We start from the raw sequence: 16,061 nt of genomic DNA, 5'->3' as shown, positions 1-16,061 counted from the left end.
CTAAATATTATTACCATATAATATAACTATATATTAAAAAGTATATATAATTAAATATTAATTAATATGTATGGTCATAAATAAATTCTCAACATTTGCTTTGGTAAATTGCTAGGAAAAAAGTTTGAGATCATTTTTTAAGATACCAAAATAACCCATTAATTATAGTTATCTTGCGTAATTCTTTTCAATACAAACTAATTACCTTATTTCTTACTTATATAGCTAACTTTTAACAAAAGTATATAAAAATGTCTCATTCAAATATTCTATAAGAAATATGCTAAAATTAATTTTAAAATTTTGCAAAACTCACAATAAATTGCTATAGGATATTTCAATACGTCAAAAGCACCTTAAAGGTATTCAAGGTTAAGATTCTATTCTTTGTCAATCTTAACCTGTGGGTAATCAAATTCCCGATTTAGCAAGAAACTAATTCTAGTTTTAAATTGTTTTGTCTTATTTCCTTTAAAATATAATATAAAACTTAGTGACTTTATAAGATTTCAATTTTCAAAATTTTAAATAAATTTTTAAAATATTTAAAAATCTTAGGAAATAAAATTTGATAACTATGGTTCATAAAAAAAATATAAATAAAATAAAACAAAAAATTCTAAAACATAAATTGGAGCTTTATAAGCAAAGAATTGGTTCAAATAAAATTCTCTGTAAAGTTAAAAAGGGAAATGCAACAGTAAAATCTGATTCTTGGAATCCTTTAAAGCATTTAATTCATTTATGTTTTTAAGTACTTTAGACAACAGAAAACTTAAAGAAACATCTGTTTAATACTTCAAACAATTTGAAAATATTTCCATAGGTAAATTTTTTTCTTATCAAATAGGATTCCCACCACACACTTTTAAGCATTACTTTTAAAGGAAAATTCATTTTACGAATGAAAAATTATTCTAGAGCAATGAAATGCGAATTGCATAAAATTTGCAACGTAAGTTCAACATATTTCTTAGGAGCCAACACCCTTCATGTATAAAAGGTAAAGAAAAATTATCTCAATTTGGCAGCAGCTCAAGAGTCAACAACAACAAATATTCATTTTTAATACGTTCAATAAAATGATTAAAATATAATAGTACAAATGTCATTTAGTTAAAAAATTATTTGTTGATTTATGTTTGTATCCATTGTTACATGATTTGACTAAATTATATAAACAAATTAAGAATTTGCATTGTTATTTCAGATAAAAACCATATAAGAAAAATATTTTAAACAATTGTAAAAATGAATAAATCAGGCATAAAAATACGCAATTAAAAAAAAATAAAATATTAAGATGTTTATGTTATACACTCTTTTGAGAATCAAGGAAGCGGGAAACAAAAAAAGAATTTATAATGAAATTTTGCTAAAACATACTGGTAATATTTAATACAATGCATAGTATTGGGCTAAGGCAAATTTCATTAATTTTTCGATATATTCAACAATTTACCCATTTCTTTTATGACAATAGCATGTTGGGAGTTATTGCTACATATTTTGACATAGTTTTTAAAATCTAAATGATTTAATACGATTTTATAGTGAACAGCGAATTTCTAATCACATATTTGAGTTGTCACTTTCTATTTTGATCCACACAATTAGTAAAGATTTCACCATAAATTTTGTCAGCTATTGCTACAGATTTCCACATTTTTAAAAAAATATTTTTAAATCTCAATATTTCATACGCCATTATAACGCATCGCGAATTCCGAATTGCATATTTAGGCAATATTCATTTTTCAAACTAATCGATTAACGGCATGTCCAAGGCGAAACTGCATTTTGTAAACAGATTTTTCGGTAAGTATAAAGCAGATTTTCACATGGTTTTTGAAATGGTAATGCTTTAATATGATCTTTTGCTCAGTAAGCTTCAAATCCACACTTGAAGAATAACCTTTTTTATGCACTCGATTATCTGTAAATCTGCGTGATATTATTGATCACATTTGCGGTAGTTTTTATCACTGTAAATTTTCCTATGGTTTTAAAAATCTTGATTTTTTTAAAAATTAAACTCATTAGCAAAGAAAAATTCAAACTGCACATTTCCGCCAATTTTATATTGAACCTGCAATTCTTTCAAATTGTAAGAGTTTTGTGTATTCTAAAACCGAATACGTGATTTTTCAGGCAGCATTGATGCTTTTACATAAGACAAAAGAAAAAGTCGAGATTTTCAGCGCATTTACAATCCTGAATTTCGAATCGCGCTTATGAATAATGACCTAACGGCGCTCTCTAATTCCGCCAATTTTATATTGAACCTGCAATTCTTTCAAATTGTAAGAGTTTTGTGTATTCTAAAACCGAATACGTGATTTTTCAGGCAGTATTGATGCTTTTACATAAGACAAAAGAAAAAGTCGAGATTTTCAGTGCTACAATGAAATGCAGTTTTAGGCGCAAATCTTCGTTTAGGTGACATCCAAATTTTTTGATCACATATTAGAGGAAATCAATTCAAATCCATGAAAAAAAAATCGGAAGTCTGGTAAAAATCATAAAAAAGCAGAGGATTCCCATCCCTGAATGAAATGAAAAAGTATACTTTTAAGTGAAAAAATGGCAACTATGAAGAATAAAAAAAATAAAAATTTGTAAACAAATAGCAAAATAAACACTCAAGCAATGTAAAGGCAATCAATAAAAATATAACAGCAATAAATTTTAGATAGAAAATGACTAAGTAACAAATGCAGTTATCAAAACAAATACACTGCATTAAGTAAATAAAAGACAAAATATGTAAATATCACCTTTGTAGGCATTTTCTATTTTGGCATTTTAGACTAGCAAAATGTATGCGTAAATTAAAAAAAAATTGATTTAAATTCGAAACTATAAACTTAAACAGTTCCTTTTTAAATATTTTTAAGAATAATAATGAAAGTAACACAAATAAATGAAATGGCTTATAAGGGACAGGGCCGGCGGAAGGGATAGGTGCCACGATGGGGGGAAGGTAAATAAAGTAAGAATGAGAAATGAAAGGGCACCAATCAATGGATCAGTGAATGGGTGTATTAACACCTATCAGCAACAAACAGTAAAGAATTTGTTTAAAATAGAATTACTGAAGGGCATTTTAATAAATAGTTGGACCAGTGAATGAGTCATTAAATGTATGAAAATTTTTATAAACCTATTTTCAATTTTTTAAAACAGCGACAGATTGAATGCAAAACACAATAGTAATTTCTTTTGAAAATTAAACCACAAAAACAATTGGTTTCGAAGAGTCTATGAAAATTGCGACTGCTAACGCATGAAAAAATAATTTTTATAATCATATAATTTGCATGCTATTAGAGATTATGTTCATTAAAAATAATAGCTATAATAAATATTTCTAGAATGGTTGAGTCTAATTAATGAAACTAATCGCTCTCTTTACCTTGAATGCATTAATTGTTATTTATCTTGTTCACATGTTTTCTAAATTAACATATAGATTTTTAAATTCTCCAGTTTGGTATAAATTTTTAATTATCTGTTAGAAATATTATAACAGGGTGCGTAGCCAAATCTTTGAATCAAAAATAAGCACTTTTTAAAAACTTTTCAAGCACCTTACAAAAATTTTTAAGCACTCAAAAAATTCATATTCAATCAATGATATTATTGAAAAACAAAAACTCTTTATAAACAGTTTTAGCGCTAAAAAAAACAAAAAAAAAACGGGCGTAAATCGAAACAATCAGTACTTTCCCACATCACCGAGTCTATTCAACTTGACTCTGAACTCAGAACAAAAGTACCCTTATCCCTACGTCAAAAAAAGGGTTAGAAGTAAAATAAAATAAACAAGAACAAAATTAAAATAAATTAAAAAGAAAAACATTTCATAAGGATCTGATATTCTTTATCCGAATTGAAGCACTCGGGTTTCGGTTTAAAGTGTGCGCGCATGCACAAGTCATAACGTGGGTACGACATGAAGTCCGCATGAATGATTACGTAGCAAACTCCCCATTTTTCGTGAAATGCATGGGATCCACCAGATATCACTGAAGGGAGAAGAAAAAAAAATTCGGAAAAAAAGCACTTTTTAAAAACGCCTGCTGAAAAAAGCACCTTTAAAAGCTTTGAAAAACGAAATCCCCAAAAAAGCACCTTTAAGTACTTTTTACAAACGCTACGCACCATGTTATAATTCATAATATAAAAAGCAAATTTTCTGCAGTGTCATGACTACACCAGTGAGACAATTCAAGGTCTTTTTTTTAATAATAAAATAAAATTCAGATTTCTTTTCCAAAATCGAGTAAAGTATGCCACTATCGCCTGGGGCACGAAAATGTCTTCCACCGGCACTGATAATGGGTAAATGTAATAAAGTTAAAATCCACAGGAAAATGAATTAACTAAAAAAAAATATGAGAAATGAAAGCTTTTAACAACAGGTATACACAACAGTCATTTAACAACAAAATACTTGTAGATGGTAAAATTTAAAAGTACTGAAAAATTATTACAAATATTCAGTGGAAATCGTTCACTTTTCAAGTTAATACTTATTTTTCTGGTATAAAAGTTCAGAAAAAGAACATCAATTCAAGTGAATTCAGATATTATATTATACATTTAAAATATAATACAAGTTATTTATGCATGGCATGTAAAAAATATAGAAATATAAATGGATAAATAACATTTGTTGGTTTCATTAAAGAAGACTTACACAACAAATTTAATATTTGCTACACAATAATAGCAGGAATTGGAATTAGATGATCAATGCAATAATTCATTTTTAATAGATGTTTTATTAGAATAATTATCAGCTGATTGGGCAAGATTAGTCATCATAACTTCACGAACTTGTTCTGTCAATAATGGTACATCAGATGCTGTTAGATTTTCTGTACTTACCCAGGGTAAAACTGTAACTGTAATTGTGCCTATCCAAAATAAAATATTTACAGTATAAAAATAAAGCATAAGTAAAACTTGAACTGCTCTTTTTTGTTATTTGCATCCAAATCATAATTTCAGAAAATGGAGCTCCAACTAAATTAATATTTATTATTAGTCATAAAACATTATTTGATTTTTTTTCTGGTAACTTCTGCAACTTTTCAATTTAAGAAATTTGCTTATTTCAGAGCATTTACTTTAAGTATTAATTAATTGTTATAAAACATGGGTTTATAGTTACACCATATGCATGAAAGTTTTCTACAACAGGTAAGTTACATTTAAAAAAAGAGAGCAGATTGTTTTTTAAGTTACTTCCATAAGGAAGATAAGATCTTAAGAAAAAGTAAAACACAGGCATGAAAGTGGACAAAAAAAAAAAAGAAAAAAAAAGAAGCTGAACTTTCACAAGACAGATACTGGGAGGTGGCGGAAGGATGTGTTTTATGTAATACTGTAATATATAAAAACATAACTTCTAACTCTGCTGTCTGATTTTTATTTCATATTATTAATGGCAGAAGCATTTAGACAGTGGGATTTAAATTTGTCTTCAATATAATTTTAAACATCTTTGACTACTACTATATTACAGAAAATTAATCATTATATAAAAAAATATCAAAAAAATATGTTTTCCGAACATTATCAAAAATTTTAAAAATTGGGAGAAAAAAGAAGATTTTTGCTTTTTCACAGAAGTCTTTTTTCCTTGAAAAAATAAATACATCAGGATATTTATCTTTCTAATTTATATGATTACAATAGTTTGAGTGACAATTAAAACTCTCCTAATCAAAACTGATTCAACCATTTAAGAGTAAAAAAAATAAAACATTTTTCTAGAAACAAAATAAGGTTATTTCTTGTTATGTATTTTAAAGAAAACACTAATATGGACTAATAAATCAAATCCTATGATATTTTGAACTGTCAAGAATAAGCATTCACTAACAATATTAATTAATTTTATTAAAGTTCCTTTTTCGATAGATAAGTTTTTGCATTGTTATCAAAATAGACTTACCGCAATTTCTTGTTGCTAAAAAAAAAAATATATATTCTTTTTCTTCAAAATATTATTTATTTCAAATACTAAGAAATGGACTACAAATTTCATTGTTTAATTCATTTCACATTTTGATTTGTACTTCACATTTAGGTAAAATAATGATTTCCATTGGCAACAAATTTCAAACTGAAACATTTTAATGTCATTAAAATATATATAAACTCTTTAATTAAAAGAGAACATCACACAGAGAGAAGTTTTAAAAACTGAAAAGGTCCTTCATACATGCACTCCTCTGGGCTCCTAGCCAAATCCCTAAGGTTACAAAAGCTTGCTCTGTTGATAAAATTATGTGGCCTTCATTTGCCCGCATATTAAATTTAAAAAATCCAAATGGAAATAAAATTGATTCAAAAAACCAACCAGAAAAGAACTGTTTGAGATGTTTACTGACAGCACAGCTTATTTCTGTCCAGTTATATTGCTCATTTTGTTTCAGCTCTTAGCTGCAAAATGTGAGAAAAGAAACTTTACAGATTTTAAAATCATATATACACTTATTGTTTAAGTGTTTTATGTAGTACAGACAGATATGGCTAAACATCATTATGGCTTCCTTTATAAAAATAATTTGCATTCACTAACAAACATTTTAACATTTTCTGAATTTTAAAAATATAAAATCAGTAAAAATGGAGCCGCTATACTCAGGGCCTGACTTAGCCTAATTGGGGCCCAGGGTTAAAACTTCTTTGGGAGCTGCCTCTGCTTCACTTCACCTATCCAGTAATGAAGAACCGAACTTTATGGAGGTATTTAAATTTTTCACCTCATTATAGATAACAAAACAAGAAAATTGACTGGAACCTAAAACAGCTATAAAGTCCCAATGGTCAGATGAAATATTGTTCCTTCCCTTTTATTGATAGACAATTCCATGGCCATCATGCCGAGTGCAGTTTCCCGATTGCCATCTAGCTGCAAAAAGTGCTTATAAGCTAAAATTCGGACAGAATTCAGCAAAAATTTTCTCAATTACATGGCTCAATTAAAAGCTCGTATATTTGCAAACATATCACATTTTACGATATGTAAAAATACAAGCTTTTGATTGGCCAAATTTAATCCATCGTAATTGCGAAAATTTGGCTGAATTACGCCCTAGAAAGTCATGGATTTCCGAAATTAAATTTTGTGTTCATACGATAGATTAATGAAAAAGTTAACACAAAACTCATGGATTTTACATTGTACTGATATTTTGTTTAAAAAAAGTTCTTAAAGAAGGAAACGTAAAATAAACTTTCTGCTCGATTTGGGGGCAAATGCCCCTGCCTTAGTCAGGCTCTGGTTATATTGAAGAAACATGCAATTGGTTTCTATTATTGATTTTTTCGTAATTAATGACAAAACATAAAATTACCTCGATCAAAAATCTTCTTACTGATACTGTAGAAATCAGTATATTGAGAGAAGACAATAGGTACAATAGGAACCTAAGGCATAAATAAATTAAAATTTAAAAAAATAAAACAGTAATTAGTTATTATAAATTACATAATGATTAGAATGAAAAAAAAAACTACATTAAATACAGAAAATGAAAAACAAAAAACACAACATGTTAGGGGTCATATAGTCCTGCATGAAGATGTAATAATAGTTTCAAAAATGCATTCAATAATATTCAAAATAAATAAACAGAATATAGGACAACAAATAAACATAAATAATAACTTGTTTATCAGTTAACATGTTATTGTTGTTTACATTTATTATAAATTCATTTACCTTTGTCTGAGTAGCTATATGAAAAGCCCCCTTTTTAAAAGGAAGTAAAGTTCCTTTGTCATTTCTGGTACCTTCTGGGAAAAACCACAATTTTACCTAAAATTAAGATAATGCTTTGTTTTTAGTTCATTTAAACAAAAATGATAACTATACAAAATAAATAGGTCGGTAAATCAGAGCTCTAAGCTTGAAAAACAGTAAAACATAATGACTAATGTATAGAATTCAATTAAAAAATGCTTTTAAGTTCGGTTTAAATGTAGATAACAATTGTAACAAAACAAGTGATAACAGACACCTAACATTTGTGTATTATATCTGTACGACTATGTCTGCTAAGGCTGGGTGACACATAGGAAAATATTGATAATATGCAATCATAGCCGATCAGATGTTTGGATTGTCGTTTTCTCTCTCGAATCTACAGAAAATTAAGACTAAGATCACTCTTTTCTGAGTCTGTGACCAATGTTGTCCTGTCATTTAATAGCAAATATTTGTTTCTTTATTTAATTGAATTAATATATTTAAAAAAAAATCAGATTAGAACTAATCTACAGCTATAAAAAGAAAATTCAACAATAAAAATATAAATATGCGACATACTTTAGAAAAACATACTGACTCGACTTCATCGTGCTAGAAAATTCACACAGTAAAAAATAAGAAAAAGAGGGAAGTGACAGGTTGCTTATTTAATTTAAGTCTCCACTTTTATTTGCTGACTTACCACATGGTGAGAAGTTATTTTCAGATCTAGTTGTAGACCTCGATGTCTACACGAAGGATGAAGAGCATTGTTCATAGGGCATTGATGATTTTAAGTGAGTGCAAAGAGCCAGTAATTCTTCCAATCACAGGATGCTTATATGAAGAGCGTTTTCCAATAATCAGAAGCTAACAGGAGGCGGCTATCGTTATCTTTCTCCATGTTACTTCTATCATGTCTCATCAATATCAAGCAGCGAATCAAAGCTTTTTAATGTTAAAATTTATGTTAAGGTGTACTTTTGCATTATGTAATGTGATAAAAAAACTATGAATTTTCCCATTGTTTTTATCTTACTTAATGTAAATTTTTTTTTGGATAAGGTAATTTTTTTTTTTTTTAAAAGTAATCAGTTTTGCAGTCATGAATTTTAAATATTAAAAGGTGTTTAATTTTATGCAAATATGTTGCTAAGTTAACTTATAAAAAGAATTGTGTGCTTAGAAAAATGGTCTTTAGTTTATAGAACAATTACTACCCACAATTGCTGTCAAAATACTTGGATATGCAGCTCTTCACTCAAAAAGGATGTGCACCCTTACCTTAAAATCTACAAATTTGTATAACAGGTCTTCATACAGGTCAATATATAAGGCTTTTTCTGCTTTGAGGACGGGACCCATAATAAATTACATGCCGGGTTTCATGAAAGCTTTAATTCAGCTTTGGATGTAATTATATTGATTGCCCTCTTCGGTTGCACTGCAGCATTTGTGGGCCTAGCATAGACACACATCAAAGGGAGGAATTCCAATCTTAACCCGAGAGAAGGGATTATTGAAAGAAAACAGAACAGTGTTACAATTCGACTAAAACCTTATTGTTTGTTAGGGTATGAATCTTTAGAAAACTTAAAATAAGCTATACTAAAAACAATTTTCATAACTATAATGACCAATAAATAATTCTAGTTTAAAAACAAAAGAACATTAGAAAATTGACGTAGAAAAACAAACTTATTCACACGGATGCAAAATACCACAATTCATAAATGCATCTGTGTACTTATCAATTTTATTGAAAATTCAATAGTTACATTTCTCTCTTAAGGTTTTACAGAATTATGAATACTTAAGGCACAAATAAGTTTTGCTTACGTTGTCAATATTTGATTTGTTATTCAATATGAAGAAAATTACATCAAATTGAATATGTAAATTAGTGGAATCATAACTTTTTAGTTACCTACACAAAATATATGCTAGCAAGAATGTTTCAATATTTTTGCATGCTAAGTTTCATGAGATTGGAATGCTTCTTCCCCTATATAGAAAAAAAAAAGATGTTTTTTTTTTTTAGAAATTTTTATTTTTTTCCCAGTCAAAACTTCATGTTTAACTTGAGTAACTCTAAGCAAGGATTTATACATTTTATTCTTTATCTTTAAGAGAATTGAAATTTAATACTTATAGGAATGAAAAATAAAAGTATTTAAAAAATTTTTTTGTTAATTAAATGCATACATCTTTCATTGTTTCACAATAAAAAATTTTTTCTCATAACTTATTGGTTAAAAACTTTAGTCTAATTAGGACATAAAAAGTGAAAATGCATATAACAAATGCATGCCAATAATAATTAATTGAAATAAATTTTATTCGCATTAAATACATTTTACTCCTATTTGGTATAAGCATAGAATAATACTTCATAGATTTATAACTCTTTACATGTTTTCATAAATTTATTCCTCAATTTTTTTATGTAAATAAACAGCAGATGAATAAAATTTAAATTATTGTACAAAAATATAAACAGTCAGAATATATATAAGAGTTTTTCTATTTTATATTTAAAATTAATTTTGCACTGGAAAAAAAAAAACCTTCTAAAAACTTATAAAATTTTTCATATAACTGCTTATAAGATGTATTTTTAACACAAATCACAAGACATTTAAATTTAAAGATAGATTTAACAATAATTTAATGTTGTAAATGTAACAACATGGCACAATATTAGAATGGCACAACAAACAGTTAAGAATATTAATTATCAAAATTTTATATAGAATAGAAAATAGTAAAAGAGATATGACTTTTTTCAGTAACTAAGACTACCCTTTCCTTAATTATCTGAATTGTTTTGTATTTCAAAGATGAAGCAGTGTTTAGGTCGTAGTTTCAAAGATATCTTGTTAATATGAAAGTTAAATTACATAATTCAATATTTATAAAATTATTTTTAATAAAATAGGATCAAAACAGAAAAATCTAAACAAAATATCGAAATACATGAAACTAATTACACTTTAAATGAAACAGTTTTATGAATAAATTTCTAGTAAAATTTAGATATGAATTATTTAGTTTTATTGCTTATATTTACAAACTCAATAAACATGAACCAAACCCAGTGTTTTCCCCAAGCGTTTTTGAAAAGAGGCCCCCTTTCTTCGGGGTCTTGTCCTTTTTTGTAAAAATAAGACATCACTTCTTAAAAACTCTGCCTTTTATTTTATTTTTTGGAAAAGGTTTTTTTAACCACCTGTTTGAATGAAAAATCTACTTCTGATTTATTTAGTTACTGATAATTATTTAATTTTAATTTATAATTTCATTCCTTCATTTCAGAATGATTTTTCTTATCTTGTGTGGTTATATAGTTAAAATTCCCATGATATTCGGCCCCAGAGATATTCATGGGGTGGGGGATATAATGAGTCTTTTAATGATTTTAAATTTCACTTTTTAAAAAAAATAAATACCTTATATTTAAAAAATGCACTTTTAAATGCTTATTTTTTTAAAATTTTCAGTTTAAAAAAAAAAAAAAGCTATAAAAAAAAAGCTTTCAAAAAGATTGCCTTTAATTATTTTTCAAAACCTTCAAATTTTTCTGTTATTTCGTTAATGCTGAGAAATATACAGATGAAATAGTATGGTACAAAATAATGTTACTAGTTATTTGGTCAAAATTAGAATACCTTCTTATCTTTCATAGCAGTAATTTTCTTATTAAGAATTTTGTAAGCAGCTGCCGAGTTGCATCGATCAACAAAGATACAGTCACAAAGCCAACAAAATATGCCAAATGGTCCGGTGAAAAGCAACTCTTTTTTTAAAACTGGTACACCAGGATGAAAAAGTGGCCAAATATACATCATGCCTATAAAAAATCAACCTTAATTTAAAAGAAGAGGAAAAGAAGATTTTTAAAACAATGATTAAAATTAAACAAATTCAATTACCTTGATGAATTTAACTTTTGTAATATATCAACTGAATATTTTGTAATATATCTTTCGAATATATCCACCCAATTAATTTTTCATACAATGAATTATAAAATATAATTAATTTCAGAAAATCAGAGAAACAAAAGCTTTGTCATAATTTATTCATATTAATACGTTTACATATCATGTAATTAAATTATAGGGTAACACTTTATCCCAAATATTACTTAATCATATAGTTTTCAATTGCTAAATGCAAAATTCAAATTAAATCCAGTCTAATAATTGGGGAACAAAAATTTTGCTTGATTTTTAGATTTAGACATTTTAAATTACACAATTAAAAATAATGTAAACACTTTTTACATTCTAAAAATAAATTTTTCTTTAAATGCCAAATAAAATTTACAGATAAGACAAAAAAATGTGATTAAAATAATATTTATAATTTAGTTTGTAAATAACTTTTAAGATGGAGTTTCTATAATTAGGTAGGTATATATTAATTTTATAGAATTTATACTATGGGTTATATATGTATATATATGTATGTAAAAAATTTATACTAATATATTCATATTAATTTTATAAAATTTATACTATGTAAATTTACTGTTAAAAAACCATACGTTGGTAGTATTACATAAATTATTTATGTTTTTAAACTTTTTCAAAGAGTTCTTGTTAAAAATTAATATTTTTCCCTCTCTACTCTCTGGATTTCAAAGCTATATATAGTAATGTAGACAATGCTTACCACTAATATCTAATGCACTTTGATGATTGCAAACAAAAACACAAGGTTCTTTAGATTTTAAGAGTTCTTTGTTCTTAACATCCCACTTTAATCCAAATACAGGAGAAATTATATGATGAACCATCCATGAAGCATACCTGTATTTCACAAACAATGTTTATTTTTTTAAGCAATTAATTAAAAAAAAGGCATAAAACTACATATTGAAAATAGAGAGTAATTAAATAACACTTGCATGCAATAAAATGTTTTTCTTTTCTTCTCTTCTTCCTCTGCGCTATTCACTGTTTTTCTTTCATTCAAATATCTTGAGAAAATTATTTTAGAGCATCAATGTAACTATACATAAAATTTAGACTACATTCTATTAAAAAAAAATTTATGTTTATAGAAACGGTAAGATTTTAGGTCAATTTATGTTAGGTCACTTGCATGTTAGATTTAGCAAAATTCTAACATGCTATTTTTTGCATTGAAAAAAATAAGAATGCAACATTAGAATTTATTATAATTTAGATGTTTATTTTTGGGTAAGTCGGAGCTTTATTTAAGTCTCATTAGAGCTGCACAATTGGCAAAACATTTCTGGGGAGGATCTGAAGACAAATCATCAAAATTTTTATTCCCTGCAAGGGTATTTCATTTGTAAAGTCACTTCTTTAATTTCAGGAATGGAACATAATTATTTTGGAGCAGAGAGTCTTTATATTCAAAGCAACATAGGGCTTTTTAAATTAAATATTCGAGCACATAAAGTAACATTTTGTATCATACTTAGCTGAATGCCCATTTTTCGTAATGAGAGAGAAAAAATCAATAAATCAGTACTTTAAGAAATCATGCACAAATCTGAAATTTATATACAGTACAGAACCTCTTATCCGGAAATCAGAAAACCGGAACAAAATTCGATAAATTTTCCTGCCATTTAAAATTTTTTTTTAATTTTTTCCTCATAAGATTTTAGGATTTTTCTTTCTTTTTTCAAAGATGTTTACCTTACCATCATTTTAGAAATAATCATTAGTGTATTACTTCATCGTTTTTTCTTCTTTTTAAGATTATTTCTAAATATATATTTTTTTAGTTGGGTTTGACAATAAAAAAACGGCTTTTTATAGCGATTCAAAAAACCGGAAAAATCAGTTATCCAGAATAGCGATGGTCCCGATTGTTACAGATAATCGGTTCCCTACTGTACCATTACAATTAAGAAATCTTAGTTATTATTATTTGTTGACCTTCAGGTCACTTTCATTTATTAGAATAAAGGAAACACGCTTTAGAAGTTCACCACATCATAATAAAGATTAACTGATTCAATATTTGGCATAGAATAACTGATTCCTGAGGTCACCTCAAGATAGACCAAATTTACCAATTTCTATCCATTTTTTTCTCGTACTTATGCCTTTATGAATTCTGGCACTTTTGAGAGACAGCATTTCTCCAACAATAAAGCTGTATAGTATTGATGTAGTTTTAATCTACTTTTATTAAAATATTTTGTACCTGCATTGATGGATTTGCTTCATACTAAGATTGCACAAATTCCAATAACAATAGTATTAAAAAAATTAGGCATCATAGCAAAACAATTTTTCTCGTTTGTCCATCTCTTTGACCATTTTTCCATTAAAGCACATAATTTTATTAAAAATTTCAATCAGTACCTATAACCAAAATTAATTAAATATCATTCATGTAAAAATAGTATGACTGTGTTTTTTATATTTTACTAAAATAATAAGTAGAGCCTTTCTCCATTAATTTTTGTTTTTCAGTACATATACAAAGCTAAATAGTACACATAGAATTCATACTCAGGTTGTTTGGCTACTATAACCATTTAATTAATCATCATTAGTGCCAATAACAGTTTGCGAATTTTTTACATTTCTATTAAACATATTAATATCATTGTACCATTATTTCTGCTGTTTCATACAATTTCCTTGGATTTTAAGTTATTTAGTTTTATAGAAACTCATTTTAATTTAGCAGCAAGCTTGAGCAGAAATTTATTTTTGGAGCAATCGTTACAACCCTGCAATTTAGACATCGATCTGAGGGGGAAGGAGATTTTCTCTGGTTTCCTTTACAGATGGTACTACTCAGTGACCGACTACAGTGTAAACTTCCACAGATTTTAAGAGCACATATATCACATGTACTTAGTTTTAGTGGAATGGAAGATTAAGCCAGAATCTGATTTTCTAATCATGTGGGTACCATGACCCTTTCTAAGAATAACCTCCTTCCCTAAAAAGAGTCAGTATTGTTCAGACAAAAAAGAACTAACAAAAAAAGCACGCCAGCTAAATTAATTATTGGGCAGCAATCTTCCATTCGTGACTTCATTGCCTGTGGAATGGAAAAGAACTTAACTTTAATTAATTTTATTAAGAATATGAATTAAAACATTAAATCATTTGATATTCTATGCACCTAATTAAAATAGATGAAGAAAAATTCTATAGTTTGCCTGCAAAAAAAAGTATGTAAAGCAAAATTTTATTTTTCTAAATGAAATTTTGCACAGCATGCCAAACTATTATTTTTAAAAAAGGATTTGATGAAAACTAAAGAGAAAATTATTCAGATTCTATAAAAAAAATTTTATGAATATGGACAGATACATTATAAAGTTGAAGGATATAATTTTATATAGGTTTGTACTTCTAAATTTAAAAATAATAATAATTAATAAATATGTAGAGGTATGATGGGACTGGCTATGACTTTTTTAGTTACTTGCAGAGCCAAAATAAAGTGATAACTTTGGTGCAGACACAAAAATTTTTCAAAGTTAAATTTATTTATTTTTATAACTAATAGTTAATTTGTCATAACCTTCAGTACAAAAAGTGAACATTTGAATTTTTTTAAATAATATCAATGAAGTTAAAACTGCATTTCTGGCATACTAAGCCAAAAAGTAATAAAAAAATGAGAATTGTTTGAGGGATGCTCAGATGAAAATATTAGTTATAATTCCTTAAAAAATAAAAGGGAATATCTTTTAAGTTTATAAGCTTGACTTCAACAAATGATGAATTTATTTTTAAGGTACAAATGCCGAACTTAAAACTTTTGTATCAACTTAAAATATATTGCAAAATATTTTTGTTTTGCAGTTGATTATGCTTAGGTGCAATAAAGTTTTTAAGAGTACCTAATTCACTTACAGTAAATTATCAGGATCTCCAGGATGAAGCAATGAAAATGGAATAGCAACGGTTGTTACAGAGAATATTGCAAAGTAATAGAATATTAATTTCACGTAAAACTTAGCAGGTCGACTAATGTGACACAAAAAATATAAAGTCAAATAAATTGCTGCAAAATAGCAAATGATTTCTCCAACAGACATGACAGTTTACAATTTGAGTTTAAGCTAATAATGGAAATGCAACGCTATAAAACAAAGTAAAAAAATAATTAGAAAGCTTAAAAAATAATACTGATTAATAGAATTTTTTATTGTAATTTAAGGATTAAATTTCAATCACTCCATCAAGAAGTAGTCCGAAAAGTCAATTTTTTTTTTGTAGTTACAAATTTGTCAGAAAGCGATTCAGTTATCGATACAGTTATACTGCTATGGCTTCAAACT

General features: G+C 26.9%; 1 protein-coding gene across 2 annotated transcripts; it reads right to left on the bottom strand.

The window, feature by feature from the left end:
* Window positions 1-3,771: 3,771 nt before the first annotated feature.
* LOC107449017 (1-acyl-sn-glycerol-3-phosphate acyltransferase beta) lies at window positions 3,772-16,031 on the bottom strand. 2 transcript variants are annotated; one of them, XM_016064409.4, is made up of 6 exons: window positions 15,634-16,031; window positions 12,446-12,582; window positions 11,437-11,618; window positions 7,742-7,837; window positions 7,374-7,446; window positions 3,772-4,922 (listed from the first exon to the last, which is right to left on the bottom strand). In XM_016064409.4, exons 1-6 carry the CDS (start codon window positions 15,816-15,818, stop codon window positions 4,756-4,758), a joined length of 840 nt encoding a protein of 279 aa, XP_015919895.1. In that variant the 5' UTR covers window positions 15,819-16,031; the 3' UTR covers window positions 3,772-4,755. The 2 variants fall into 2 exon arrangements, with proteins under 2 accessions (XP_015919895.1, XP_087019616.1); XM_087163490.1 differs by lacking the exon at window positions 3,772-4,922 and adding an exon at window positions 5,883-5,980 and having other exon boundaries at window positions 15,634-16,012.
* Window positions 16,032-16,061: the final 30 nt, after the last annotated feature.

Source organism: Parasteatoda tepidariorum, chromosome 1, assembly GCF_982258835.1.
Source record: "Parasteatoda tepidariorum strain Cologne lab strain chromosome 1, Ptep-v5.0, whole genome shotgun sequence".
Lineage (NCBI taxonomy): Eukaryota > Metazoa > Arthropoda > Arachnida > Araneae > Theridiidae > Parasteatoda > Parasteatoda tepidariorum.
Note: the sequence above shows the minus strand (reverse complement) of the source record. Positions and strands in the feature narration are given on the sequence as shown.